The sequence below is a fragment of the Crinia signifera genome, chromosome 1 (genome assembly GCF_055691185.1).
Source record: "Crinia signifera chromosome 1, ASM5569118v1, whole genome shotgun sequence".
NCBI lineage: Eukaryota > Metazoa > Chordata > Amphibia > Anura > Myobatrachidae > Crinia > Crinia signifera.
In genome coordinates this window covers 427,328,901-427,356,519 of record NC_139217.1, presented here as the reverse complement: position 1 = coordinate 427,356,519, position 27,619 = coordinate 427,328,901, and the positions used below count along the sequence as shown (strand labels likewise).

At 43.5% G+C, this 27,619-nt stretch overlaps 1 protein-coding gene across 1 annotated transcript; it reads right to left on the bottom strand.

Moving 5' to 3' along the window:
- Positions 1-562: 562 nt before the first annotated feature.
- LOC146019519 (proteinase-activated receptor 1-like) lies at positions 563-20,839 on the bottom strand. The gene is made up of 3 exons (XM_083152043.1): positions 20,703-20,839; positions 17,205-17,270; positions 563-1,844 (listed from the first exon to the last, which is right to left on the bottom strand). The coding sequence occupies exons 1-3, from the start codon at positions 20,782-20,784 to the stop codon at positions 847-849; spliced, it is 1,146 nt and encodes a 381-aa protein (XP_083008169.1). The 5' UTR covers positions 20,785-20,839; the 3' UTR covers positions 563-846.
- Positions 20,840-27,619: the final 6,780 nt, after the last annotated feature.

Here is a 27,619-nt window from a genome sequence, read left to right as displayed (position 1 = left end):
TAGGGAGGTTGCCATGGTAACCAATCACTCGCTACTTATATCTACGTGCACTTGATAAATGTTACTTCAAAGCCGATTGGTTGCCATGACTTATTTCTCTCTTATTTACTCTTATCACTACTTAAAACATCTGCCCCATTTTTAGGTAAAATTGGATACCACCATAATTTTGTATATCGATTAAAGGGGCCTCATTCAGACCTGTCCGCACAGGGCCCAGTTCAGTCGCTGTGAGAACAGGCCTGTCTCTGGTCCCGTGAACTCCTGCCTTGCCAATGATTTTGTACATGTACACATCCATTCGCATCCAGCCGGCTAGGGGAAAAAACATTTGATTTTTTACCCACCATCAGATGATTTTACACTGTCCCTGGTGACACAGCCTCCAAGTAACCCAGGATTTACTCAGTGGTTGCTTCCGGGAAGCTGCTAACATCATCCGCCCTCCCCCAGGAGGCATAAAAATGCCTACGTTTTCCCGGACACTCCCGGCATTTCATTGGGCGGGCACGTCCATGAAACAACCGGGATCCCCCCCCCCCCCCCACACCCACTCCCTGGGCCAGATGTATGAAGCATCAAAAAGTGATAAATTGGAGAGTGATAAACATCCAGCCAATCAGCTCCTTGCTGCCACGTTACAGACTGGGTTTGAAAAATTAAAGGTAGGAGCTGATTGGCTGGTTGTTTATCACTCGCCACTGGCCCCTTGTCAACCATGCTGCAATCGGCTTGCAAATAGAAATATTTGCTGAAGCCGCTCGTAGTCAGGCCTCATGCATGTGCGTTGCGGCCAATGCGCAGTAACCCAAACATCAGCCAGGATCCGAATTCAGAGCGGGCCGATCAAGTCCTAACCGGGCCCAGAGTTCTAGTGCTTTCTGTAGATAATTCTTTTTGCTTTGTTCGCAGTTCCTCAGCCTTCTTACAGAACAGCAGGCTGTAGGCATACAACCGACACTTTGATGATGCATAGCAATACATTAGCGGATCAAGGCAGGCACTGATACTACTGACACAGGCGCACAGGATGTAGGCAAAGTACAGTGACTCATCATAGCCCATAGAGAAATGCAGATAATGCAGTAAAAAGATGACATTTGTTGGGCCAAAGCAAATAACGAACACAGAAAGCATGATGAGGGCTAAGACCACAGCTCTTGTCTTTTTGTTCGAATTGACAATATTTCTGGCGCTCAAGGTCCGTATGATCCCAATGTAACAGATGATCGTAATGGCTAAAGGTAAGAAGAAGAACAACGAAGAAAAGGTAATAAAGTAATACAGATAGAAGTTTTGTGAGTGTTCTAGGTTCAGTACATCGTGGCAGGTGGTGATGTCTAATGAGGTGATGTAGTGAGTTTGCTTAGTTATCAGGAGCGGCACGGTGCTGGCTATGGAAATTATCCAGACGACGAGACAGATCAGCCAAGCTCGGCTCTTTGTGCGCCAGGTGAGAGACTTCATTGGATAAACCACAGCCAGGAACCTGTCCATACTCATACTGGTCATAAGCAAGATGGAGCAGTACATGTTGCAGTAGAAAGCAGCAGTGACAAAGCGGCACATTCCCTCCCCAATGAGCCAGTTGTTCCCAGAGAATCGATAAGCGATGTTGAAAGGCATCAGAATAACGAAGAGCACATCGGCAGCTGCCAGGTTCAGCATGTACACCACTGCTGGTTTCTTGATATGTATCTTGAACAGGAATATGATTATCGCCAATATATTCAAAGGCAGAGCCACAATGAATACCAAGGTATACACCGATGGTACAAACTTAGTCAACCAATGACTAGAAAGGTAAAATATGGCATCATCTGTAATGTTAGTGAGAATTCTCTCTATAGAAGACAATAAAAAAGAGTTGTTAGACATTTAATTAAAGGTAAGTTTTATGATGGGTACATAATGAGACTTATTTGTTATGTACAATTTATACAGTTTTTCTGTACACACTAGATGATAGGGGCTGTGGACAATATAATTAACAATATCGGCCACAGGTCCCTGTATTGTGCATACACACAATGATATATCGGTACACAATATTGATCAGTGATGTCACTGGCTATATAGCCAAATTGACCTGCATGTTCAGCAGACCTCAAACATTGTTAACGATGCATGGAAGTGTGCATCATTAACAATATTGAGTTTACATACTAGATGATATTGTGAAAGATATCGCTCAAAAACCCCTTTCTGAGCAATACCTTTCACAATATCTTCTAGTGTGTATTATCGCATAGAATTTATTACAACATTTTTTCATAAACACTTCTTATTTTCCCATTTCTCTTAAGTAAGCATTGTTCACAATCTATACGGGCTGAACATCCATTGTCTGGAAATCTGTTCCAAAATATTCCAAAAACTGTAGTTTCTTAAATGTACTTTCTTTTTTTTAACTGGCACTACTGAGGACATGATATGTAACATTCACTACTGGGGACATCTGTAACTGGCACTACTGGGGACATCTGTAACTGGCACTACTGGGGACATGATATGTCACTTTCACTACTGGGGACATGATATGTATCTGGCAATACTGGGGACATCTGTAACTGGTACTACTTGGGACATGATATGTAACTGGCACTACTTGGGACATAATATATAACTGGTACTACTGGGGACATGCAGTGTAACTAGCACTACTGGGGAAATCTGTGACTGGCACTAACTGGGGACATCTTTAACTAGTATCATTGGAGACATGATATGTAACTGGCACTACTGGGGACATGCTGTGTATCTGGCACTACTGGGCAAGAAAATGATTGCTTAGCATTCAAATTCAGTGCCTGAGGTAGTACACAAACCATGTTTCATGCACAAATAAAATATATTTACTGTATGTGTATTTCATGTGTTTGATGTGTTTATAGTACAACATAAATGCATTTTATGTTCATACATGGATTCTGTTCTCAAGATTCCTCATTGAAATATAAAAATATGGCATAATGCTTCTCTTCCCAACCATTTTGCATAAGGGATACTCAACCTGTACTACATTGTGGTTTCCTTTATTCTTTACCATCCACTTGATCTTAGTTTGAAATTTCATCAATCTAACCTCATTAAATTGCATCCTATCCCAACTGCTCTGTGGGAACCCTTAAATCTTTATAACCCAAATGCTTACCAATTCATTAACTTCCCTATGCTTATTAACTCCCTATGCTTACACTTCCCCCGGGAAGTTGGGCAAGTCTACCGCATTTTCGCCAAAGCCCCTGCTCCCCCTCTCCCCACGGTCTAAAACTTTGAATTTTGCGGGTCCACGGGGCTAAAATGATGCGATTAGTGTCATTTTAGCCCCTCCCCCCATCCACGGACCCACAAATTGATGCTGCAGCCTGTCATGGGGGCAGGGCTTGGTGACATCAGCCCGCCCCCTTTCACACCTCTCCGGGCTTCTCCCGGAGAGGAGTTTCAAAAAGTCGGCATGTATGCACCACACCACCTCTCTCTTCATAATTTTAAGGTTTTTGTGTGGCTATGCGCTTGTGGGTGCACTGTACTGACGTACTTAAAATTTCACAGATATTTTGTAAACAGATGGACAAATCCCAGATTTAAGCTGCAGTAGATGTGGGTACTATACCACATAAAAAAATTACAGAAAACCAAAAAGAAAAAAATACTGCACTAAAGCCTGTGATTCTTCTCATGTGTTAACTATTCTAATAATTTTCCTTACCACCACTAGGGGTCACTGTTTGTTCATTAGTTTAAGATTAAGATAATGAACAAACATTGACCCCTAGTGGTGGCTTTAGCGCAGTTTTTTCTCTTTCTGGTTTTCTTCATAGTTTTGCATCCTCCTCACTTGGATGTGATAGGCAGAACCATGCCTGTCACAGCCGTTCAGAAGTGGCAGGGATGAAAACATAAATGAAGTTTATCCCAAATACACCATATTATCTGCAAAACTGTTGACGAACTGCGTACCTGACGACTTTTGAAAACTCCTTTCTGGGAGAAGCCAGGAGAGGAGTGAAAGGGGGGCTGGACGAGGCTTCATTGTGGGTGCGGGGCGAGGCTGATGTCACTAAGCCCCGCCCCCACAACCGGCAGCCGCATTCATTTGTGGGTCCGTGGATGGGGGAGGGGCTAAAATGACGCGATTCACGTCATTTAGCCCCTCCCCGCGGACCCGCAAAATTCAGAAATTTATACCGCAGGTAAGGGGGGAGCAGGGGCTGTTGCTACAATGCGGGAGACTTGCCCACCTTCCCGGGGTGTCGGGAGGGGGACCCGATTTGCGGGACCCTCCCGGCCATTCTGGGAGGGTAGGCAAGTATGATGAACTATAGAGACAGTGGATGAAATCATGGTCCCATGCAGTCTTCCTCTATTCCAAATGTTTGCTTTTGTTCTAAAGTGCTGCCCTCGGCTTCTATAAACAATTGTATTTTAAGAACATTACAGTATTTACTGTACTTCCAGTGCTCAAACCCCCATTATCTATTCACCATTTTCAACCTCTTCCCCCCACACTCAAATCCTTGCCTCCCCTCCTCAATCTCTGCCCTTCACTTTGCCATCCACTTCACATCTAAAATTGACATCAGGGCACCACATCCCATCATACCCTGAGCAACCCATTAAATCCTTTTCCAGACTACCCCTCTCCATCCATTTACTAACTCTGACTTCTTTCTCCCCACTAACTGGGGATTTAGTCATGTGCCTCATTCTGTCCCCCTCCCCACTTCCATCATCCTATCCTCTCCTGCCTCCACTGCCTGTCTCACCCATTCTCAAAGAACACATCCTTAATCTTAACACTTTATCCAACTACCACTCCACCTCTCTCCACCGTCTAAACACTAGAGCACATTGTCTACAGCCAACTTATCACCTTTCTTTCCTCCCCCTCACTGCATGACCCATTTCAGTCTGGCTTTCATCCACTCCACAGAAACTACCCACCCTATAGTCAGTGAAATCCATGGGCCACTACTTTCTTCATATTCTCCTTGAACTCTCTCCTGCTTTTGACACTTAGACCACCCTCTCCTCCTGAAAATCCTACACTCCCTGGGTCTACATCAGGGCTGGGCAACACCGGCCCTCCAGATGTTGATGAACTACACATCCCAGGATGCTTTGCATTAGTTTTGCTATGTGGCCATGCTGAAACTGATGCAAGGCATGCTGGAATGTGTAGTTCATCAACATCTGGAGGGCCGCTGTTGCCCAGCCCTGGTCTACATGATACTGCCATCTCCCGACTGTGCACCTCTCTGATCATTCTGTCTATGTCTCCTTTCATGACTCTACTTCTCCTCCACTGATAAGTCTCTCCCAAGGTTCAGTTCTTGGATCTCTCCTATTATCTCTATATATCCTATTATCTCTATATACATCCTCTCTCAGGGGGTTATTCTAGTCCATTCTTTCTTTTTTTTTTTTTTCAATAGAGTAATTTTATTATTTTAAAGAAAGGCATTTACATTTCAAAAAGGAATAATAAACAAAGACATCAAGAATAGTTATCTTATGGATAATTCAATGTTATCATAACAATGAACAATATTACTGTAAAAAAAAATATATATATATATATCTCCTATATATTTGGCTACATCTGTCACTCAAAGTGGGTGTCTGTGTCTATAACGCTCTGTTCCTGGACTTTCCTCTTAATGTGTGATTGCCTTCATCTGTGCTGAACACCTTTCTGAGAAATTAACCTGTTTAAAACAGGTGATGGCAATCATACATTAAGGGGAAGTCTAGAAACAGAGCATTGTGTCCCTCCTGGAGAGGGTCATGTTGGGAGGTATGTGACAGAGAACCAGCCCAGTGAGCCCACAGACAGTGCCAGACACCCGCTGCCTTCCCATGTTGCCCAGCACTGCTACTCCACAGCCACCAGGTGAGCGCCCCCCTCCCGCGATTTGCGGCAAAACCTCCCCCCCCGCGCGCCCCCCCTCCCGCGATTCGCGGCAAAAACACCCGCTCCCCCGCGACCCCCCTACCGCGATTCGCAGCAAAAACACCCCCGCGACCCCCCCTCCCGCGATTCGCTGCAAAAAGACCCCCCCACGACCCCTCCCGCAATTCGCGGCATAACCACCACCCCGCGACCCCCCCCTCCCGCGAATCGCGGCAAACCCTCCCCCGTGACACCCCCCCCCCCGATTCGCGGAAAAAACACCACCCCCCCCCCTGCGACCTCCCTCCCGCGATTCGCGGCAAAAGACCCCCCCCGCAACCCCCCCTTGCACGATTGGCGGCACCCCCCCTGCGACCCCCCTCCCGCGATTCGCGGCACCCCCCCCCGCAATTCGCAGCAGCCCCAGGATTAAATGGCACATGCAAAACACTGACATGGCTATGGTCGACAATGAAAAAGGTTGACATGAGTTTTTGAAGATTTATTTTTAATTTTTTTAATTTTTTCATATTCATTGTCATGTGTCGACATGGACACCAATGAAATGGCACACTTATGTCAACATTTACATGTGTTGACCTTTCTGTGTTGATTTTTTCTTGTGGCGATTCGCGTCACACCCCCCGCAACCCCCCCTCCCGCGATTCGCGGCACCCCCGGTGACCCCCCACCTCCCGCAATTCGCGGCAACCCCCCACCGGAACCCCTGTGAACCCCGCCCTCCCGCGATTCGCGGCACCCACCCCCGCGACCCCCCCCCCCTCCTGCAATTCGCGGCACCCCCCCCCCCCCCCGTGATTTGCGGCAGCTCCAGAATTAAATTGCACATGGAAAACACTGACATGGCTATGGTCGACAATGAAAAAGGTTGACATGAGTTTTTGAAGGTTTTTTTTTCATTTTTTTAATATTTTCATATTCATTCTCATGTGTCGACATGGACACCAATGAAGTGCCACACTTATGTCAACATTTACATGTGTTGACCTTTCTGTGTTGATTTTTTCTTGTGGCGATTTGCGTCACACCCCCCCCCCACCCCCCTCACAACCCCCACTCCCGCGATTCACGGCACACACACACACCTCCCCCGCGATTCTCGGCACCCCACCCCGTGACCCCCCCTCCCGTGATTCACGGCACACCCCCTGCGACCCCCCCTCCCATGATTCGCCGCAACCCCCGCCCCGTAACCCCCCCTCCCGCGATTCGCGGCACCCACCCCCGCGACCCCCCCTCCCGCAATTCGTGGCACCCCCCCGCGATTCGCGGCAGCTCCAGAATTAAATTGCACATGGAAAACACTGACATGGCTATGGTCGACAATGAAAAAGGTTGACATGAGTTTTTGAAGTTTTGTTTTTCATTTTTTGAATGTTTTCATATTCATTCTCATGTGTCGACATGGACACCAATGAAGTGCCACACTTATGTCAACATTTACATGTGTTGACCTTTCTGTGTTGATTTTTTCTTGTGGCGATTCGCGTCACACCCCCCCCCCACCCCCCCCCCCCGCAACCCCCACTCCCGCGATTCACGGCACACACACACCCCCCCGCGATTCTTGGCACCCCACCCCGTCACCCCCCCTCCCGTGATTCACGGCACACCCCCCGCGACCCCCCCTACCATGATTCGCCGCAACCCCCGCCCCCGTAACCCCCCTCCCGCGATTTGCGGCAACCCACCCCGCGACCCCCCTCCCGCGATTCTCTGCAATCCCTCCCCTCCCGCGATTCGCAGCATCCACCCCCCCACAACCCCCCCTCCTGCAATTCGCGGCACCCCCCGCGACCCCCCCTCCTGCAATTCGCAGCGACCCCCCCTCCCGCGATTCGCGGACACCTAAGTTGCAATACAGGGCATCTTTCATACAATTCTAACCATATTTCTCATACACAAACGTTCACAAATTAAGGGGGCGCAGCCCCTTACGACGGTGTGAAGAGCGCCCGTAGGGCGCGATGAATCACCTAGTATATATATAAATACACCCAACACAAAAAAAAAAATAATAATAATAATGTATTAAATACATAAATAAATATAATATATACTGTCCCATCCAACCCTGTTCCTTAAAATGAGAAATACCATCAAGATAGAATATTTTCCTAGTGAAGTCATATAGTTTTGTAACGACTATTTGGCATCAGTGACTGCAAATTTAAATAGACAGTTGGACATTAGAGCCATTCAGAATGTATCGGCATAAATTGAGTTAATCCATCGATGCCATACTTTATCATATTTAGACAATTTGCCCCTTAACATATATATATATTTTTCATGCTGTAAAGTAGAATTGACCAACATCTTCCATTCTTTAAATAATGGACCTGACTGTGCCATCCAAGCGCGAGCTATACAAACCTTTGCTAGGGCAGTCAGGTTAATGACATACATAGTATCATCCCTATAAAGTAATTCAGCATCCCCTGCACCTAACAAACATACCCTGGGGGTAAGATACTCCGACGGGATTCCTGTGACTATCAAAGCAGTCTTAATTTGTTTCCCAAATTTCTGAACTACAGGGCATACCCATATAAGGTGCCAAAAGCCACAATCTGCCCCTCTACATTTCGGACATTCAGCTGAATCTCTACCACCAAATTTGACCAAGCACTTTGGAGTCAAATATGTTTTATATAATATAAATAATTGAATCTGTTGAGTCCTAATTGAAGAAGTGGCAAGGGATGGAAATTCCCTAGCAGCATCCCATTCCATATCATTAAGGATACCCAGATCTGTCTCCCATCTTTGACGTTGAACCTGCATGGTATCTGTATGATATTCAGATATTAGGAAGGAATAGGCCACAGAAATACTCCTTTTCTCTCTCAAATTTAAAAGAAACTTTTTCAAAGGCGATGTAGCAATATTAGGGGGAGAATCTTCAAATTGAGCTTGTAGGGCATTTCTCAGTTGTAGATAATGACAAAAAAGTGTACTTGATAAATTAAATTCCGCCTGTAGTTGTTGAAATGTTTTCAAAATACCAGAATTATATAATTGACCTAATGTCTCAATTCCACAAGGAGTCCAGACCTTGACACCAGAAATTTTCCTTAATTTTGGTAACCGACGGGAGTGCCAGAGAGGAGTGTCAGGGTCATAATCATAATATTTAAACAAGACTTGAATGTCTCGCCAAATTTTAAGGGCCTGTGTAAGAATAGGGGATCCTCTAATAGAGGTTTCACTACTCAAGAGTAATTGAAGCGGGGTTCTACCAGAAGCAGTATGCTGTATAAATGCCAAAGATAAAGGATCAGGTGATTCATCCTGTAACCATTGTCGAATATGTGTCATTTGCGAAGCGAAGTAATAAAATTTAAAGTGTGGTAAAGCTAGCCCCCCCTCTACTTTTGTTCTAGTTAGATTATCAAGCCTCATTCTTGGACGTTTGTTTGCCCAAATTAAAGAGGAGATCAAGCCATTCAGTTTACGGAAAAAACTAGTAGGAATATACATTGGAGAATGCTGGACCACATATAAAATTTTTGGTTGTACAACCATTTTAATTAGATTCACTCTACCTGTTACTGTTAGAGGCAGTTTACCCCAAGTTTTTGTTTTGTCTTGAAGATATGAAAGAATCGGTAGAAGATTCAATGAAAGATAATCTTTGTAATTATTTGTTATATTAATTCCTAAATATTTAAACCGATCAGTCCAGCATAATGGTAATGAAATTTTTGGCTCAGCTGGAGGACTACCTCTCAAAGGCATAATGAAGGATTTATTCCAATTAATTTCTAGTCCCGAAAATCTACCATAACTTTCCATAACCTTCAAAACCATGGGCATAGCGGATTCATAATCCTGTAAGAAGAGTAAGAGATCATCTGCATATAATGCAATTGTATCCATCCTTTTACCAATCCGCAACCCCACAATATCTGGATGGGCTCTAAGTATACAAGCTAGAGGCTCAATTGCCAGAGCAAAAAGGGATGGGGAAAGTGGACACCCTTGTCTAGTTCCTCTCGAGAGAGAGAAGGATGAGGATACAAAACCATTAACGGACAACCTTGCCGTAGGGGAAAAATATAAAAGTTGTATCCATCTTAGATAATTAGGTCCAAAACCCATCGATCTCATGACCTCCCACAGATACATCCACTCAACAGAATCGAAAGCCTTTCTAGCATCAAGTGAAACAATAACTGAATGTGTTTCACTTTCATGCAAAGCCTGAAGATGCATATATAATTTCCTTAGATTTATACTAGTCGATCTACCTGGCATAAAGCCAGATTGATCTTGATGTATAATAGAAGAAATTACTGCATTCAATCGTATAGCCAGCACCTTGGCCAGAATTTTTGCATCAGTTGGGATAAGGGATATTGGCCTATAAGAATCTGGGAATACAGGATCCTTTCCAGGTTTGGGAATTACAATGATAATCGCCTCTGACATTGAGTCAGGAAAAATATCATTAGCAAAAATACCATTGAATAATTTTAACAATCGTGGTGCATGTATTTCCAAATTACTCTTATATAATTCAATGGGGATGCCATCTGATCCAGGAGCCTTACCCCCAGGAAAAGATCCAATGGCCGCCTCAACTTCATCTACAGTAAATACAGCATCTAAACTTTCTCTAGCCTCATTTGATAGGACAGCAAGGTCTATCCCATTTAAATATAACTTCAGTTCCTCCTTCGTATAGTTAATACGTGACTGATAAATATCTTTATAGAAAGATAAAAATATATTCACTATATCTGGTGTATTAGTGGCCACTGAACCTAATTTATCCATCAAGCGGGCTATTGTTGATGCAGGGCGGTCAGAGTGTACTAAATGTGCTAAATAGCTGCCCGTTCTGTCAGCATTTTGATAACTTCTATGTGAACTAAATACCATGCTTCGTAAGTTACGATCTTCCAAGTGTTTTAACCATGCGGCCCGTGCAGTTTCCCATAAAAGTTTGGAATCAGCCAAACCATCGTTTATATATTGAGCCTCTAGTCTACAGCTCTCTGTTTCGAGCTCAGTTCCCTTTGACCTGTATGCTAACTTAAGGGCAGCTATACGTTGAATAAGAGTACCCCTTAAATATGCCTTATAGCAATCCCAAACTGTTGCCTGAGAAGCAGAATCTTCATTATCTACAAAGTATCCATCCCATAATTTTTCAAGATCAGCAAGTGACCCTATTTGTGAAAGCCAAAAAGGATGAAGCTTCCAGTATGACTGACCTCTCTGACACTCCACGTCTACCACCAAAGACAAGGGGCAATGATCGGACACTCCTCTGGCCTCATATTTTACTGCAACAACATTGGGTAGAAGTGCAGGTGACACTAGGGCTAGATCAATACGCGAAAAGGACTGGTAAGATGTAGAGAAACAAGAGTATTGGCGAACATTAGGATGTTTGTATCTCCACACATCAACCCATCCCAGATCATCAACATATTTGGCAAAGGGAGGCTTACTGCAGTTTGAGCCTATACCAGTATTTTTCCTCCATTTATCTATATTTGGGTCTAGTAAATTATTAAAATCACCCATGCATATTACTGGGGTACTCTGATTTTGTGCAGTAAATGCTGCTGCCTTTTTAAGGACATCATAGGAGAACGGAGGCGGTATATAAATGGCTAAAATAAAAAAGGGCTGAGAACAAATTTTACAATCAATAAAGACATATCTACCCAATTCGTCAGTTTTTACGGAGTTCAGGAGAAATTCAACAGATCTTTTGACCAGTACTGATACCCCTCTAGAATACGAAGTATGTGAAGCGTGATATGCCCAACCCACCCAGGACTTACGCAATGCTAACAATTTGTTCCCCTCTAAGTGTGTCTCAGTAAGACACACCACGTCGGAGCCATACTGTTTTATCAATTTAAAAATAAGGGATCTTTTTATCTTATTATTTGCACCTCTGACATTCCATGTTAAAAAATTAATGCGAGTCATTGATGCGAGAAAACACCACTGTGAAGCCACTCATCGTTCAAGGCATTAGGACTGGTAGGACTATCATGTAAACTAGCTAAATGATTCATGTTTAAAAAATAATATCCCAAAATAATAAAACCCATACCCCCCACCCCGTATACCATCCCCAACCTTGGCATACCTATATCCCGAACAGTCAACCTTATTGGATAAACTAATTCAAATTTAACCCGTTGGTGACAGCAAGAGGTGCCAGGATGCGTTTATACACCCAATTAACACCCCAATCTCCCACCACAGAGCCAAAGAGAGCAATGAATAATTAAAGCCACCAAAAACAAGGGGAACTCCCCGGTCACCCAAAAAATAATTAATATTAAACCTACAAGTATGCTTATTTTCTGAAAACTTCTTAAAGTAATGTAAAGGACCTCTTAGAGAAGTCAAACACAGTATATCATTTTAAATTAGCAATATTTCTTATCACTTATAATAACAATATTTTGAATGCAGAGTACTTAAGCAAATTATGTAGAACTGAATTCCAGAATACAGATTATATTTATAATCCTCTCAAGCGAAACATATATTATATTAGTTAAACTAGTTTTATAAAGAGCTTTTGAGAACAGACTAATGAGCTGCTTGTTCAATCAATCAGGGTCAATTTCTCTATCTCCAGGAATGTAGCAGTCTAACCAAGCAGCCGCCTCTTTTGGAGTGTTAAAGAACTTTGTCTCACCCGCGGCCACAATTCGGAGCCGAGACGGAAAGATCATGGCATATGCTAAATTTAGCTCCCTAAGGCGACGTTTTATAGGAATAAATTGTGCTCTGTCCTTCTGCACATCAGCTGCAAAATCAGGAAAAGCAGAGATCCGCACACCATTCTTAATCAAGGGGCCCTTTGTGCGTGTTAAACGCAGGACAGCATCCCTGTCCTTATAATGTAGAAATTTTGCAATGAAAGTACGAGGCGGTGCTCCTGGTGGAAGTGGACGGGTCAGGATACGATGAGCCCTTTCAACTGCAAATTGTGATGTGAAGGAATCTTTCCCAAATGAATCAATGAGCCAAGCCTCAAGAAATGACTCTGGAGAAGACCCCTCTTCCCTCTCTGGTAAACCAACGAAACGAATATTATTTCGCCTTAGGCGTCCCTCCATATCCAGGAGTTTAGCCTGCACTGTAGCCATTTGCTGATTTAGACTGTTGACCTTGCTCTTTATTGGATTGTAAGAATCCTCCACATTTGAAACACGAACCTCTACCTCTCCCACTCTCTCTCTTATACGTTGTATATCTTGGCGTATCAGAGATATATCACATTGTACCTTCTCAATCTTGTCTGAAAGCCTTTTCTCACTACCAGCTATGGCCTCCATGACCTGTTGTAAATTAATCGGTGCTGAAGGAATACCAGAATCCAGACCTATACTAGAGGTGGCCTGATCCGAGAGTCCCCCAACAGAGGAGGGTTCAGATGTTTGAGTAGGAGTATTCTTGGAACTTTTGTCCAATTTGGCAGCAGCGGAGACTTGTTGGTGTTTCCCCATTATGAGTTGGTTATTTAAAATGCAAAATAAATTTTTACAAATTTTAACAGCTTTAGTGTAATTACAATTTTCCCAAATAGGATGTAGGTGCTCTGGTGTCTCTGCCACTAATCTCTGTGCTAATCTGTGATATCCTGCAGATACTGATTATTTTATTTGACAGGAGGCTAACTTGGACACTTTGATAGCTAGGTTTTCTCCTCAGTGCCCAGCTTTTAGAATAATTATGTCCTTTGTCCTCTGTTACAGCCTTTATTAGCTTGGTTTTTTCTTTAGTGCCCAGCTATTAGAAGGATTACGTCATCTGTCCTCTTTTACAGGCTTTGATAGCTAGGTTTCTTTCTCAGTGCCCTGCTTTTAGGAGGATTACGTCCTCTGTCCTCTCACAGCACTTTGCCGGGATCTCAGTACATGTGTCTGCCTGTGCTAACACTGCATATCTCCTCTGGACACCGGAGTTTCAGAGGACCTAGCCCAGCCAGTGGTAAGCAAGCTCCGAGTATACAGCTATGCTTCCACTCCTTTAGTGCTGTACAGTTCTGCTTTTAATCCCTTCAGGGACACTGCTTTTTACAGTCCATGTTCTATTATTTACCAAGGTTAGGTGGGCTCTGTGGTATCTCGTGCATATCACTAACTTTATTAACCACTGCCCTGCTGAACACTGACAGGGAAGCTGTTTAACTGTTTAACTGTTTTAGCTTGAGATGGCTGCCAATTACTAGGCCACGCCCCTTCTCCGAATATGGAGACTTTAGCTTGATTTTATATATCTGATAAGGCAATTAATCTTGTCCCGCTGTAGGCTAGCCTCAGCCCTCCTCCACTTGACCAGGGAAGTTATAGTTTAGAGTCTGCAGGGCACTCTCCTCACTCCCTGTCATCACTCTGCTGCGCCATGACAGAGAGGATGCCGGAGCCCAGCGCAGTAATTCACTCACTCGGCTGTCTAATGTCAGTTCACAATCAGCCTGAGGGATACAGTAGAGGCTCAGACACATTAAAGAGATGATAGGATGATTTGGGATGCAGGTTCAGGATCTTTTAAGGATAGGGGTCCGTGGAGCTCACTCGTCCCACGTCTTACCTCCTTGCTGCCGTGGCCACGCCCCCCTAGTTCCTAGTCCATTCTTTCTGACAAAATCCTTCTTAAATGGACAAAACCATGTGCACTGCGGGTGGGGCAGATGTAACTTGTGCAGAGAGAATTAGATTTGGGTGGGGTTTTTCTTCAAAGTGAGATCTATATTGCAGTGTAAAAATAAAGCAGTCAGTATTTACCCTGCACAGAAACAAAATAACTCACCCAAATCTAATTCTCTCTGCACATGTTACATCTGCCCCCCTGCAGTGCACATGGTTTTGTCCATCTAAGAAGGATTTTGTCAGAAAGAATGAACTAGAATAAACCCCTCAGTGAGCACATTCACTCTTTTGGCCTCCAATATCCTCTCAATGCTGAGGACACTCAAATCTCCTTCTCCTTCCCTTTTCTCAGCACTTACATCTTCACCTGTCTCACTGCTATTTTGTTATCAATCTAAAGACTCTATTAAACTTATTATGGCTAAAGCCCCTTAGGTACTGTGCATTGTTCAGCACACATAGTGGCCCACATGTGACGCACCCCGCGATGTGTGCTGAGACATCTATGCTCAGCGAGGTTTTGCCTATGCTTATAGAAAAAACCCTGTGATCTTAACAGGAAAGCTAGTGAAAGCACTGTCTTTCCTTGCAGGCGGTGGTAACATGCAAATCCAGGCATCGCCATTGCTGGGGGGCACACACACGGAGCGACCTTTTGCTCCATTTCTAAGTAATATAGTGCAAGATGCACTAAGCTTCAGAAGTTAAGAGTGATAAACAACCAGCCAATCAGCTCCTGTCTGACATTTTTTAAACACAGTCTGTGATATGGCAGGTAGGAGCTGATTGGCTGGTTGTTTATCGCTCTCCATTTTATCATTTTTGAAGCTTAGTGCATCTGGCCCCTATTCAGATAGCTTAGAAAAGGGGCTGAAATTGCCCTGTGTGTAGGCCCTTAAGACTGAGCTGATCATCTTCCCAACATCCCTAATATCTGCACCTTCCACAAATTGTCAGGACCACCATCTCCTCTAGCCCACAATAATATAATATTTGACTGCCAAAATATCAGAGCTCAAACCTTTTTATATAGTGGGAATGGCGGTTCACCCGTGAGAACAGCCAACAATGACAGTAGAGTGAGGGTAGCAGTTTGCCTTCTCTATATAGCAGTACATATTTTAATCAAGTGACTGTTTGCCAAATGTCCCAACATTCGTTAAAATTTAATTGGGGTTCCACTTGCTCAAGTGTCACATTGACACCAGAAACAACTGAAAAACTCATGTCGGACTTAAGCGAAGCAAGCCTTAATTTAGTATAGTCTACAGCACAATGTCTATATATATATAGTATCCCCCTTTTCCTTCGTCCTCCCCCCTAATCCTTTCTTTCTTTCATTTTTATTGTTGGTTATTAATATATTGGTATTAGTGTATTTTTTGTGTTTAATGTTGTGTAACATTGAAAATCATTGGTTATATATCTTTTGCTGTACATAGGTCATTTGTTACACTGTGTGTTTGACTTTAAATACAATACAACACTCTAGTTTGTTTATAAAAGTCAACTTTACACATGTCAGCACAGTGAACTTAACGTTCTGCACTTGTCAACATCCTGTCAACATTGTGGAGTCATCATTATCATTGTTAATATTGTAAATGTCAGCATCCTTATTATAACACATATGTTAGGGTTTGCTAAGCCTAAATCACCTTCTTATTTCACAATATAACATGCTGTGGATCTGAAGTGGAAATGAAGCATGTATATATCACAACCAATTTCACCATCCACCATTCTATCATTCATGTTAAGTATTTGGCTTGTCATTAATATCAATTACTCTAGCCCTGTTTGTATGTCTTTTTAAATAGCATTTTCATGTTTTTTTTTTTTTTTTTAATGCTCATTGCTGTACTTCATTTTAATACAGGCAGGCTTTTATTTTTAAGTTGTCCAGTTTATGATGCTGTATTTTTAGTAAACAGGACAAAATTGCTCAAATATTGCCAACTACTGTACACTGCCACCTTGCGCCACAAATCCATGTGCAAAGCAATCACATGTCATCAACAACAAAGAGGATTTTGTGTTGTCTTTTGGCCGTTTTTGTGTTTCAAAAAAAAAGGTTCATTGGGGCAGATGTATTAAGCCTGGAGAAGAGATATACTGGAGATAAAGTGAAAGGAAATACAGCACCAGCCAATGAAAATGACAATGAAAATGACAGTTGGGAGTTGATTGGCTGGTGCTTTATCTCCTTTTACCTTATTTTCACTTTATCTCCAGTTTATCTCTTCTCCAGGCTTAATACATCTGCCCCATTATATTTTATTGTACTTTAGGAACAAAATTGGGTGTAGTATATGGTCCCGACAGTCATTAGCCAGACGTCAGGATCCCGACTGGCCGGACTCAGACAGCGGGGCAAGCGCAACAAAGCCCCTTGCGGGTTCGCTGCGCTCGCCACGCTATGGGCACGGTTGCTTGCTACGCTCGCAACCTATTCTATTCTCCCTCTATGGGGGTCGTGGACCCCCACGAGGGAGAATAGCCGGTGGCCATTGGGACCCCAAGTGTCTGGGTGTTGACTGTCGGGATCCCGACTGTCGGGAAACTGTCCCGCACCCACAAAATTGACCAGATACTCTGTAAACTTAGAGCACACAGTTTTCATGCATTTTGTGAATAAGCTTTAGTCATACCTTGTGAAATGATGTCCTGATCCTTCGGAAAATAGATAAATGAATAATGTATAACGTTCTTATAATCTGAAACAAAAATAACACTTATTAAAAATAAGTAATAAAAACAGAGACAAATTGCCAACCGCAATATTTGAACTACTTTTTTGATATATTGATTGAATCACCATGGTAATGTATACAGATATTCCATATAGGCAATTCTACCCCCTGTGTCAGAGCCAGATCACCAGTGCAGTTCTTGCTGCTGCTTCTGATGAAATAAATGTAGATTTACAGTAGCTTCTAGTTATCATTTATCTAGCACATTCTTGAAAATTACAATTACTGTAGGAGTCAATCGGTTGCTATGGGAAACTGGTACATGTTATCGCTCACTAAGGATTAATACCTTTCCTTTTAAAGCCAATAAGAAGGTTCAAGAGAGCAAACTAGCCTACACTTTTAGCCACCACCAGTTTTTAAGCATCATAGAATGATACAATGAGTTAATGAGAGATTGTAAATCGCAGTAAGAACTAATGCTATCTGATTTGTACACTCTCTAAAGCAGTGGTGGCCAACCTGTGGCTCTTGAGCCTCATGCGGCTCTCCCCCTTGTAAAGTGCGGCTCCTGCTCCCACTGCTGCTCGCCGCCCACCATCTGTCCCATTCCCCCCTGCGGCCGGTTCCCTGAATCCCTTCTCCTTCTGAGGGGAGGAGAGCGCGCATCGCGCATCTCTCCTACCCCTTACTGTGCATCCTTGTGACTGGGCCATCCGCCAATCAGAGCTCGTGGGCCAGCAGCCAATCAGGAGCCGGTCAGCGAGCTTTGATTGGTGGGCAGCCCAGTCACAGGGAAGTGAGGGGGAAGGAGACACGCGGTGTGCTGTGCTCTCCTCCCATTGGTGACATGACAGGAGGACTGCAGGCTGTCACCAGACTGTCCTCTCCCTGCATGGCAGCAGCAGACTGTCCTCTCCCCGTCTGGCAGCAGCAGCAGCAACAACAGTGAGTGCTGCTGCTGGGAAATTTGCACTGTGGGGGCATAGCAGTTTGTGGCACTGTGGGGGGATAGCAGTTTGTGGCACTGTGGGGTCATAGCAGTTTGTGGCACTGTGGGGGCATACCAGCTTTTTGGCACTGTGGGGGCATACCCGGCACCGTGTGGTGCATACCTGGCATCGTGGGGGGCATATGTGTATCTGGCACTATTGGGGGGCATATGTATATATGGCACTGCACTATTGGAGGCATACTGTATTTGTATCACACCCACCCAAGGGGTCAAAACAGACTACGCCCCTTTTTTTGGCGCATGCATCTTCGGCGCGCAAATGATGTCGGCTCTTTAGCTTGACAACCGAAATTTTTCGTCTCTTTACCTCTGACCGGTTGGCCACCCCTGTTCTCAAGCATACTTGCCTACTTTTCTAGTAGGTTGGACGATGATGACATCACCAAGCCCCACCCCGGCCATTCGCGGATCTGCGGATTCGAGGAGGGGCTAAAATGACACGAAATGGCGGGATCCGCTTGATTTAAGCCGTGCCCCCCAAAATCCGCAGCCCATTATTTGGTACAGCGGGGAAGAGGGCTGCAGGGAAATGAGGGAGAATTTCCCACCTTCCTGGTTAGCCGGGAGGAGGACTTGATTTTTGGGGTCCTCCTGGCCATTCCAGGAGGGTAGGCAAGTATGCTCTAAAGCCATATACACATGAGGCGATTCTTCCATGTGATTTTGAGTAAATTGTCAAAATCACGTAGAAGGTGTGTACACAGCGTGCAACAGCGCTGGCGGCCCCCCAGCAACGCTATTGTCCAGCCAAATAGTCCGTGCAGGCAAGAGAATTTTTACGCCACCGGCTGTGTATTTGGCCGCCGCTCCCGGGGCTGGCAGGATGTAATTAGCCATCTCTCTGATGGCTTAACTACATCCAGATTACACACAGGGCTCAGTCATAATCGCCTGGACTGAGTCCCGTGTGTACACCTCTTAAGTGCCTCCCTTGGATACTATCTGGATCTGGACCTGTTATAACATTGGTTCTATGAAGACAAACCTAATACTTGACACATCCAAAACTAGTAACCTTTCTAAGGAGGAATTAAGCATTTAACTGCTGGGATCTGATTTGCTTCTTCAAATCTAACTTAAAATATAAGTAAAACGTATCCACAGAAGGAGCACCGATTCCATTAGGACAAAGAATCTTAATCTTGTAATCAGTTGCATCCCGCACCACGTATTTCATACTCTAATGTTATCTTTCTTGAAGGTTTTGTACATCTCCCCTTCCGTGCCAACACAGAATGTTAGAACATTTGTCTAAAGGCCCCATACACTTGTGCGATTTTGCCCCAATTTCATCCAATTTTAACACCAATTACAGGCCAATAAATCAGATGGAAACCGTCAAATCGCATGTTTTCAGGCTCCAATACGATGCGCAATGTATTGGAACCCCTAGATCACCAGGGCTGCACTATAGATATATCGGATAGCACCGCCCTTGCTGTGACCACATACGATATACTGTATGCAGTCAGATGTGACTTCTCCCAAAGTAGCAGTAGTGTAAGGGGGCCTTAATAAAGCTGATGACTACAACATAATAATTTGCATTTTAAATATGATTCGTCAATAACTACAGGCTTATAAATAAATTGAATGAATTGCATCCTACATGTAAAAAAAAAATCTAAATTAGTTTATAGAGTAAAATGAGAACATTATACAGGGCTCAATCTACTGCACGTCTAAGAAATTGTATTATTATATCTTCAAATTATTTAAACCCAATGTGTATACAAACTAGAGTTTTGCAGTTCAGTTCTCCAGAAATCTGAATCCATCCGAGTCTTGTGGATCTGAACTAAAACAAAAAAGCCATCCCAATTTAAACATTCCTCCGATTCGGATTTGACATCTAAATTTCTGCTTTTGGATTGCAAATTTGACATTATTTTAGATGGTTTTATCGACTTTTATCAATGATTATTGATGTTTTTTTAATTGATTTTAAACTAAAATCCGAATCCAAAAAGCTTGAGTTGTTTTTGCCAAAACCAAAACACGATTAAGAGTTAGAACCAAAACAAAACATGGGTTCCACGCCCATCTCTACTAAAAATGTCCCTGAGTGGTATTTGCAGGACAGGACAGGAATACTTGTAACTACCAATGCGTACTGCTCAAAAGCCATGAAACAAATACAATTAGAAAGCCATGGTGTTTATTTATTAATAAAGAGCGATGGGCTTAAGATACAGCTATATTTGTTCCTATCATACAGTAGCTGAATTTCGAAGATGTAACCAGTTATCTGATAAGATACTGTATTGCACATGTGTGTATAGTGTGCTGCTAATGAACAAGCCTTTATGTATAATGTGATACAAAATGTCACTAAAATAAAAAGAAAGGAGTTTATTGTTACTTTGTCAAGCAGAATTCAAGAGAGAGAATATACATAGTAGATACTCATCTTAACAATGGTTTAATGAAGTATCACTTACCTATTGTTGTATTGTTACAGAACACAGTGCAGAAGCTGCTGAATGTTGCAAGGATTAGAGGAAACAGATGTTTGGGATTCATGTCTTCAGCATTTAAATCACGCTGTGTATAATGTACTTTTACTCCAGTCACTAACAGTTCAGATCACAGAATAACAAGGAGCGGCTCACACTGATCCTGTGAGGTCTGTTATCAGACTTTACGCATCCTTCCTGCCCTTACTAAGGGAGGAGTTGGACATGCACAATCTATACGTTACTCTATTGGCTGTACCATATAACATCTATATTCCCTTGCAGTGTTGCTATTTGGCCATGCTAAAACTGATGCAAGGCATGCTGGGATGTGTAGTTCATCAACAGCTGGTGGGATGCTTACTGCCCAGCCCTGCCTTATACTGAAGTATCTTTAGTACCTTAGGTGGCTGTTTCCAATAACTTCCAGTATGAGCACTGTATGTTAGACTTTTGTCTGTCGACCAGGATATGTTCAGTGGGTCTACAGCAAGTTGGTCGACAGTCATTAGGTTCACAGCGTTAGGTCGACATGGGGATTCGTTGACATGGTTCTAGGTCGACATGGGTTTAAGTCGACATGTGGTTAGGTCGACATGTCATTAGGTCGACACACGCATTAGGTCGACAGTGTCTAGGTCAACAGTCAAAAGGTCGACATGGGATTTTTCACTGTTTTTTGAGCTGACATGTGCCGACAGGCGGTATATCATGCCCTACCATCCACTAGGGCATTGTGGGAGAATAAAATAGTGTGCCGAGAGCAGCGAGGCACCGTGCCCGAAGCATGGCGAGTGCAGCGAGGGGATGCAGTGCACTTTAAAATGTGGCCATGTTAACTGTGTTGACATTCGGGTAAAAAAAAACAGTGAAAAACCCCATGTCCTTTTGACTGTCGAGCTAGACACTGTCGACCTAATAATTGTGTCGACCTAATGACCTGTCAACCTAAACCCATGTCGACCTTCTGAGGTGTCCACCTAAGCCCATGTCGACCTAAGTTGTGTCGACCCTATCACCCATCCATACCAATTTGATTTGTAACTGCTGATGAGTGGAGGATGAATGTTGACGTGCATTCAGGTAATTAATACAGCACTTAGCTATTTTCTTCTAATAATTATGAGCTCATCCTGCTGTTACTGTATCTAGTAACTCATTCTTAAGGTTGCAATTATGCATTTAGTTTTATGTTTTATTCATAAGGAGACACATTTCAGGAGTTGTGGTTAATGGAAGATCACATAGTACCATTGCTGCGGTAATGCTCTGTGTTGGGAATGTGTGTGCAGTTTTGTACCCACCAGCAGTTATAATGTCGGCAATGACCAGTCCAGTGACAAAGAGCCAGGCTCTTTGGTTGATTGGCTCAAGTGTTTGTACAGCAGCACTCACTGCTGAGTGGAGAAGGGGTGTAGACAACTCACCTGCTGGTAATTGTCCACTTGGTACAAGTTAGCAGTGCAAGGTGCAGGGTTGGAACAATGGTCACAAGAAACATTTTTCAGAAGCTAAGAAGAGGGCACACACATGGGACCTTAAACAGGTCCTTTCATATGGACTCCTTCGTCCTTGGTATGGTTTGCATCTACACATGCGCAGGGTCATTTCTGCGCATGTGTAGACACTGGGTGCGTTCGCTCACGGCAAACAAACTGTTCGTTGCAGGTGGAGGGCAGTAGAGTGGCCCATTAGCATATGATGTTTCATGGGCGTTCCCATGAGAATGCTGGGCATTCTCACGCAAATGGGCCGATGACGCAGGTGTGGGGGGCGGGCAGCTGACATCTGGTGATGTCAGCTGTCCCCCCCCCCCCCCCACCCACGTCATCGGCCCACCCACTTACTTCAAAGTGCACACGCACATCTAAGCTGGCTCTGAACAACCTTAGATGTGCATGTACCTTCCACATCATTGGATGGTGAGCGGCCATTGAATGATGTGGGTGTTCCCCCGCAGGCTGCGGATGGGTGTTTATATAAAACATCCATCCGCATGCCGTGCGAACGTACACGCCATGCAAATGATGGGCCGGCGTACCACCATTCGCAAGGCGGGACCTGGTTGACTCGCAATTCGCATCCGAGTGAATCAGCCAGAATAATCCCCAAGATGTGCAGATAGACAGCGACCATCTTGGTTAGGAAATTAAGTTTTCATAGAGCAGCCATTTTGTTGGTATGGAAATCCATTTATATATATGCAAAGTCGGTACTTATGTATTATCTGGGCTCCCATGTTAAATGCACCCCATTTTTTCATACCCCTACTATCCAACTACGCATGGAGTTGATTTTATATAGTGTGGTGAGCGCAGCGAGCCACCGTGCCCGAAGCGTGGCGAGGGGTCGCGGTCTCATAAGAAAAACGGGAGCCCAGATATTACATAAGTACCGCAAAGTCTATTTAATTTATTCATGTCGCACGCGATCAAATAAGCGAATGTCCAGAATTATAATCAATGAATATTATTTATGAATGTAAGCAGATGAAACTGTAGTACGGATTGTACAATATAACAATACAGATATTATAATTAATACGATTATTACACCAGCATCCTTAAATACAGTCGACCTCAGTGTTATGTGAATACAGTGCGGGAGGCGTGGCTATACAGTAGCATGAACGAACCTGATTGTCGGCCATCTTGGCCGGATCCAGCATGGCGTCGGCCATCTTATCCTCATGTACCACAAAGGTAACACAAAACACTGGGCCTCAAGATGCCGCATGGCATTCCGCCATTTTATGGTAGACAATGATGAACACCACCCTGCATCAAATAACACTCACAATCCGGAATATAACTTGCACATTCAGCAAAACACACTAAACCTGCAGCATACACAATTTGAATATTATTAAGCTACAATGTACTTCTCTGAACAGAGCACCTAAATGGCACTATACAATCCAAGGCCTAGCTATACCATAATCACATCACATGGCATTACACTCACCATCCGAGCACATGCAAACAACACTTATTACATTCATATAGGTTTTATCCGCCAGTTTATCTAGATATTCTCACTGGATATTACACAAAGCATTCACACACTTAGGTAGAAACAGTTCAGAGCTAATCCATTCTGGGACATAGACACACACTCTTGATATAAAGAATCCAGACAATAGTGGACTACACTCACAGCACAATTATCAATGTTGAAACACACACGGCCGTAACTGCGGATATTAACTTATTGCAATGCACACTGTTCCTGTGCTTATCAGAAACCGTTGCCGGAATCGTCTAACTACACAAAGCAGATAATCTGTAGGCCTAAGCGTGAGCACATGTTTACCAAAGAAATTCCAGGCCTCATTCTGCCTAACCCTCTGGTATGATACAGGATAGTATCTCAATCTAATAAGCCAAACATATCCTCTCTTAACAGATCACAACACCACACTTCCAACACAATAAACCTCCATATGTCCAGGGGCAACATCCCACCAAGATCCTGCTGATCCACATATACTCCACTCACGATTCATAACTACAGGCTAATAACACAGCACGTTTCAACCATCAGATCTATGTATGATATATTATTACAATGCCTTTTCTTAATGATCCTAGCTAAACATTATTCACACAGGTCACTCTCAAACACAGACACAAGCTTTCTTTGTGTAACTATATGTAAACATACTCTGGGCCTAAGCACATGTTAATATCCGAAGATAACAAAGATTGGAAGTTAACTGCTCCTAAACTTTCTAACATAATCCATGTTTCATAACCGTGGGTCCTAGTACACAATTCGATCTGTCCTACAAGTATACATTACTCAAAGCCATGTGCCCATCTTATCCAGGAGTGCTGCATTCCATCTTATCTGGTCAACGTCCCAATAGCAAGTAAGTGTATGTGTTTCATTTACTTCCCAAGAAAACTCTCTTAGTGTGGGCTCCATTCATCACTGGCACACCCCTTTGTTTACGGTATCCTGTGACTGGTTCAGGTGGGTCCTTTTGTCTTTCCAGGGACCATTCATCACATTCTATCAATAGCCTGCAGACACGCCCCTTGTTACTGTATCTTAAATCTATAGTGTGAACTTATAATTTGTATAACATGTGAGTGCAACATGATATGGAATTCTAATAACTGTCATCTGATAGCTAATATGATTCCAATCATTTAGAGACTAAACATGGCATATGAGCTAAAATGTGTAACTTGATATGCAATATTTTCCTGGTTTATGAGATAAAATAATATTTATCTCAGACTATATTAATGTTATGGGCATGGTTAAAATCTTAATTATGGAAATTATATGCTGGGAAAAATTAGGCATTGACATTGGCATCTGCGCAATCCACTTCTACCACTCTGCATGAGCACAACAGTCTATTTTTTTTGTAAGCAATGGTAATTAATGGTATTTGTAATACCCCTTTCAGACATACGGCAAAATCCCGGGATTTTTCACGCTCACGCGCACAATCCCGGGACTAGCGTATGTCTGAAAGGCTCTACCCGGGATTTTAGTCCTCTAAAATCCCGGGTCCTGCGCACCTGCAATGGACCCGGGATTTATAAAAACCCGGGTTTGAACCGCGTCTAAAATCCCGGGTAGTATGTTTGAATGGGGTATAAGTGGTAGCAATAATAACAGTAGTAAGTAAGCACATGCACAGTTCCACAATAATCGGACTGATAAAATTAGGACAGTTAGAAGGTATATACAGTATATAAAGTATATAAATTACACCTTTTAGTCATTGATGCACTTTTGTAGATGTATAATCATATGGCTTATTGCTATAAGCTGTGTACACACGGGGGAAATATATTGCTCAGTCTCTCCTTTTCATCAGCGACCAGAGATGGTCGCTGATGAAAAGAAACCTCTGCCGGGGGGAGCCACAGAGGTAATAAGCTGGTCGCAGGAGCAAGCTCCTGCGACCAGCGATTAGAATGGGGCTGAAAACGGGAGCGCGCACCCGGCGATTTATCGCCGGGGCACACTCCCATCACTGCCGATATGGTCACCAGAGACCATATTGCCAGCGATATCAGCCCCTATCACTGCCGTGTGTACACGGCTTTAGACTTCCCAATGACTGTATAGTTATTTAATTAAAGTTAGTAGTTAAGTCTACATAATAGTAGATTGCATCATTTATGTTAAGCTAGGTACACATTGTGCAGTATACAAAAACGTTTACCACAGTAGGCTCACAGGCGCTGTCGCTGCTGTTCTTGGGGCTCCTCAAAATGTATGGACAAGGGAAAATGGGGTAGAACAGCGCGTGATTTCACGAAATGATAATAGGCTTTTGCCTGAGCAAGGTGTGGGGCTACCATACTAAAACGTGTTGAGCACCCGAATATCTCTATCAATCCAGCTCCGGACCAGTTTAATTCCACCTACAGAGGCTTTTTCACCACTCTTTTATCCAGTCCGATGCGAGGACACCTTGCTAATTACACAGACCCCTTAGACGGACATCTACCACCATAGAGTAAATACGAAATGAAATTAACCAGAACTACATTCTTTGATTTATTTGAACCTATCATCACCACTCACCAAGTGCCATCTGTGGGAGTGGATTGGACTGTATTTTTCTAAATACCAGGCCACTGAATTGGTGATTTATTGGGCTTCTCCTAAGAGGAGATATATCTCATGTGATTGTTTTTACTAATTCAAGCATATGTTTTATATTAGATTATTTATTATTTTTTCTTAAAGGGTAGCTACCCTGGTTTTTTGTCTAAATAAAACATATTGTGGCATTCTAAAGCCTATTATCATTCAGAGAAATTGTACCCCATTTTCCCTTGCCTACACACTACCTCTGATTGAAAACCCTAGCCACAGTGGGGCCCTAGATAGAGGGGGGGGGGCAGGGGTACTGAGCCCCACCTTAATCTGGCCCTGTTTCAGATGTGAGCCCAGTTTTAGCAGTGATGAAGCACACAAACACATATCTAATGATTCATTTGATTGTAGGATGCAGCTCGTTAATGTACTATACCTATTGAGTTCATTCAAATGATGACCTATTTCACTTTCCTCCAATTACACAGATCTGTGTAAACAGATCCAGCTGTGGTATTTTATTATAAAATTGAACAGTGGTGTAGAGTACAAAAGATAATTTTCCAAAAATCTTGCACCCCTGAATTTTTGGTATTCAACTGAGTGCAAGATTTTTCCTTTTTCTTGCGACCTAAAGACCAAGTCTACTTTTTTTGTCAAATCTATATTTTAACCCCTTCCCGACATTTGACGTACATTTACGTCATGGTCGGGAAGTACTTCCCGACACATGGCGTAAATGTACGTCATGAGTTCTAACTGTCACCGCGTCTATAGACGCGGTGACAGTTTGGAGATGTCTGCTGTCCCTGACAGCAGACATCCCCCCTCGCCGCCCAGGGGGGGCAGGGGTGCCCCCCCCGGTCGGCGATCGCTGCGATTGGCTGTTCAAAAGTGAACAGCCAATTGCAGCGTTTTCTGTGTTACCGGCGGCTAAGCCGCTCGGTAACACAGAGATCGGTGGTGATCGGTGCTGTTAAGTACAGCACCGATCACCACCGATTGGCAGCACACCCTCCCACCCACCCGGCAGCCTCTTTCTCACTTACCCGGCAGCCTCTTTCCCACTTACCCGGCAGCCTCCCTCCCAGCTCCCTCCCACCCAGCCAGCAGCCGCAGCGCCAGCCCCCCTCCCACCCCCCACACAGCAGCAGAAAGAATATTGGGGAAAATGGGATTAAATGAACTATATATATATATATATATATAATATATATATGTGTATATATGTATATATATATATACACATATATATATATGTGTGTGTATATATATATATATACACGTATATATATATAAACACACACATATATATATATATATATACAGTGATC

What these genes read in the sequence shown, in the direction of transcription:
- LOC146019519 (XM_083152043.1), bottom strand. Translation starts at nt 20,784, where the DNA reads ATGAATCCCAAACATCTGTTTCCTCTAATCCTTGCAACATTCAGCAGC. An exon ending in CTGTAACAATACAACAATAG is followed by an intron (nt 17,271 to 20,702) that starts GTAAGTGATACT and finishes TTTTTGTTTCAG; the next exon opens with ATTATAAGAACGTTATACAT. An exon ending in TCAGGACATCATTTCACAAG is followed by an intron (nt 1,845 to 17,204) that starts GTATGACTAAAG and finishes TGTCTTCTATAG; the next exon opens with AGAGAATTCTCACTAACATT.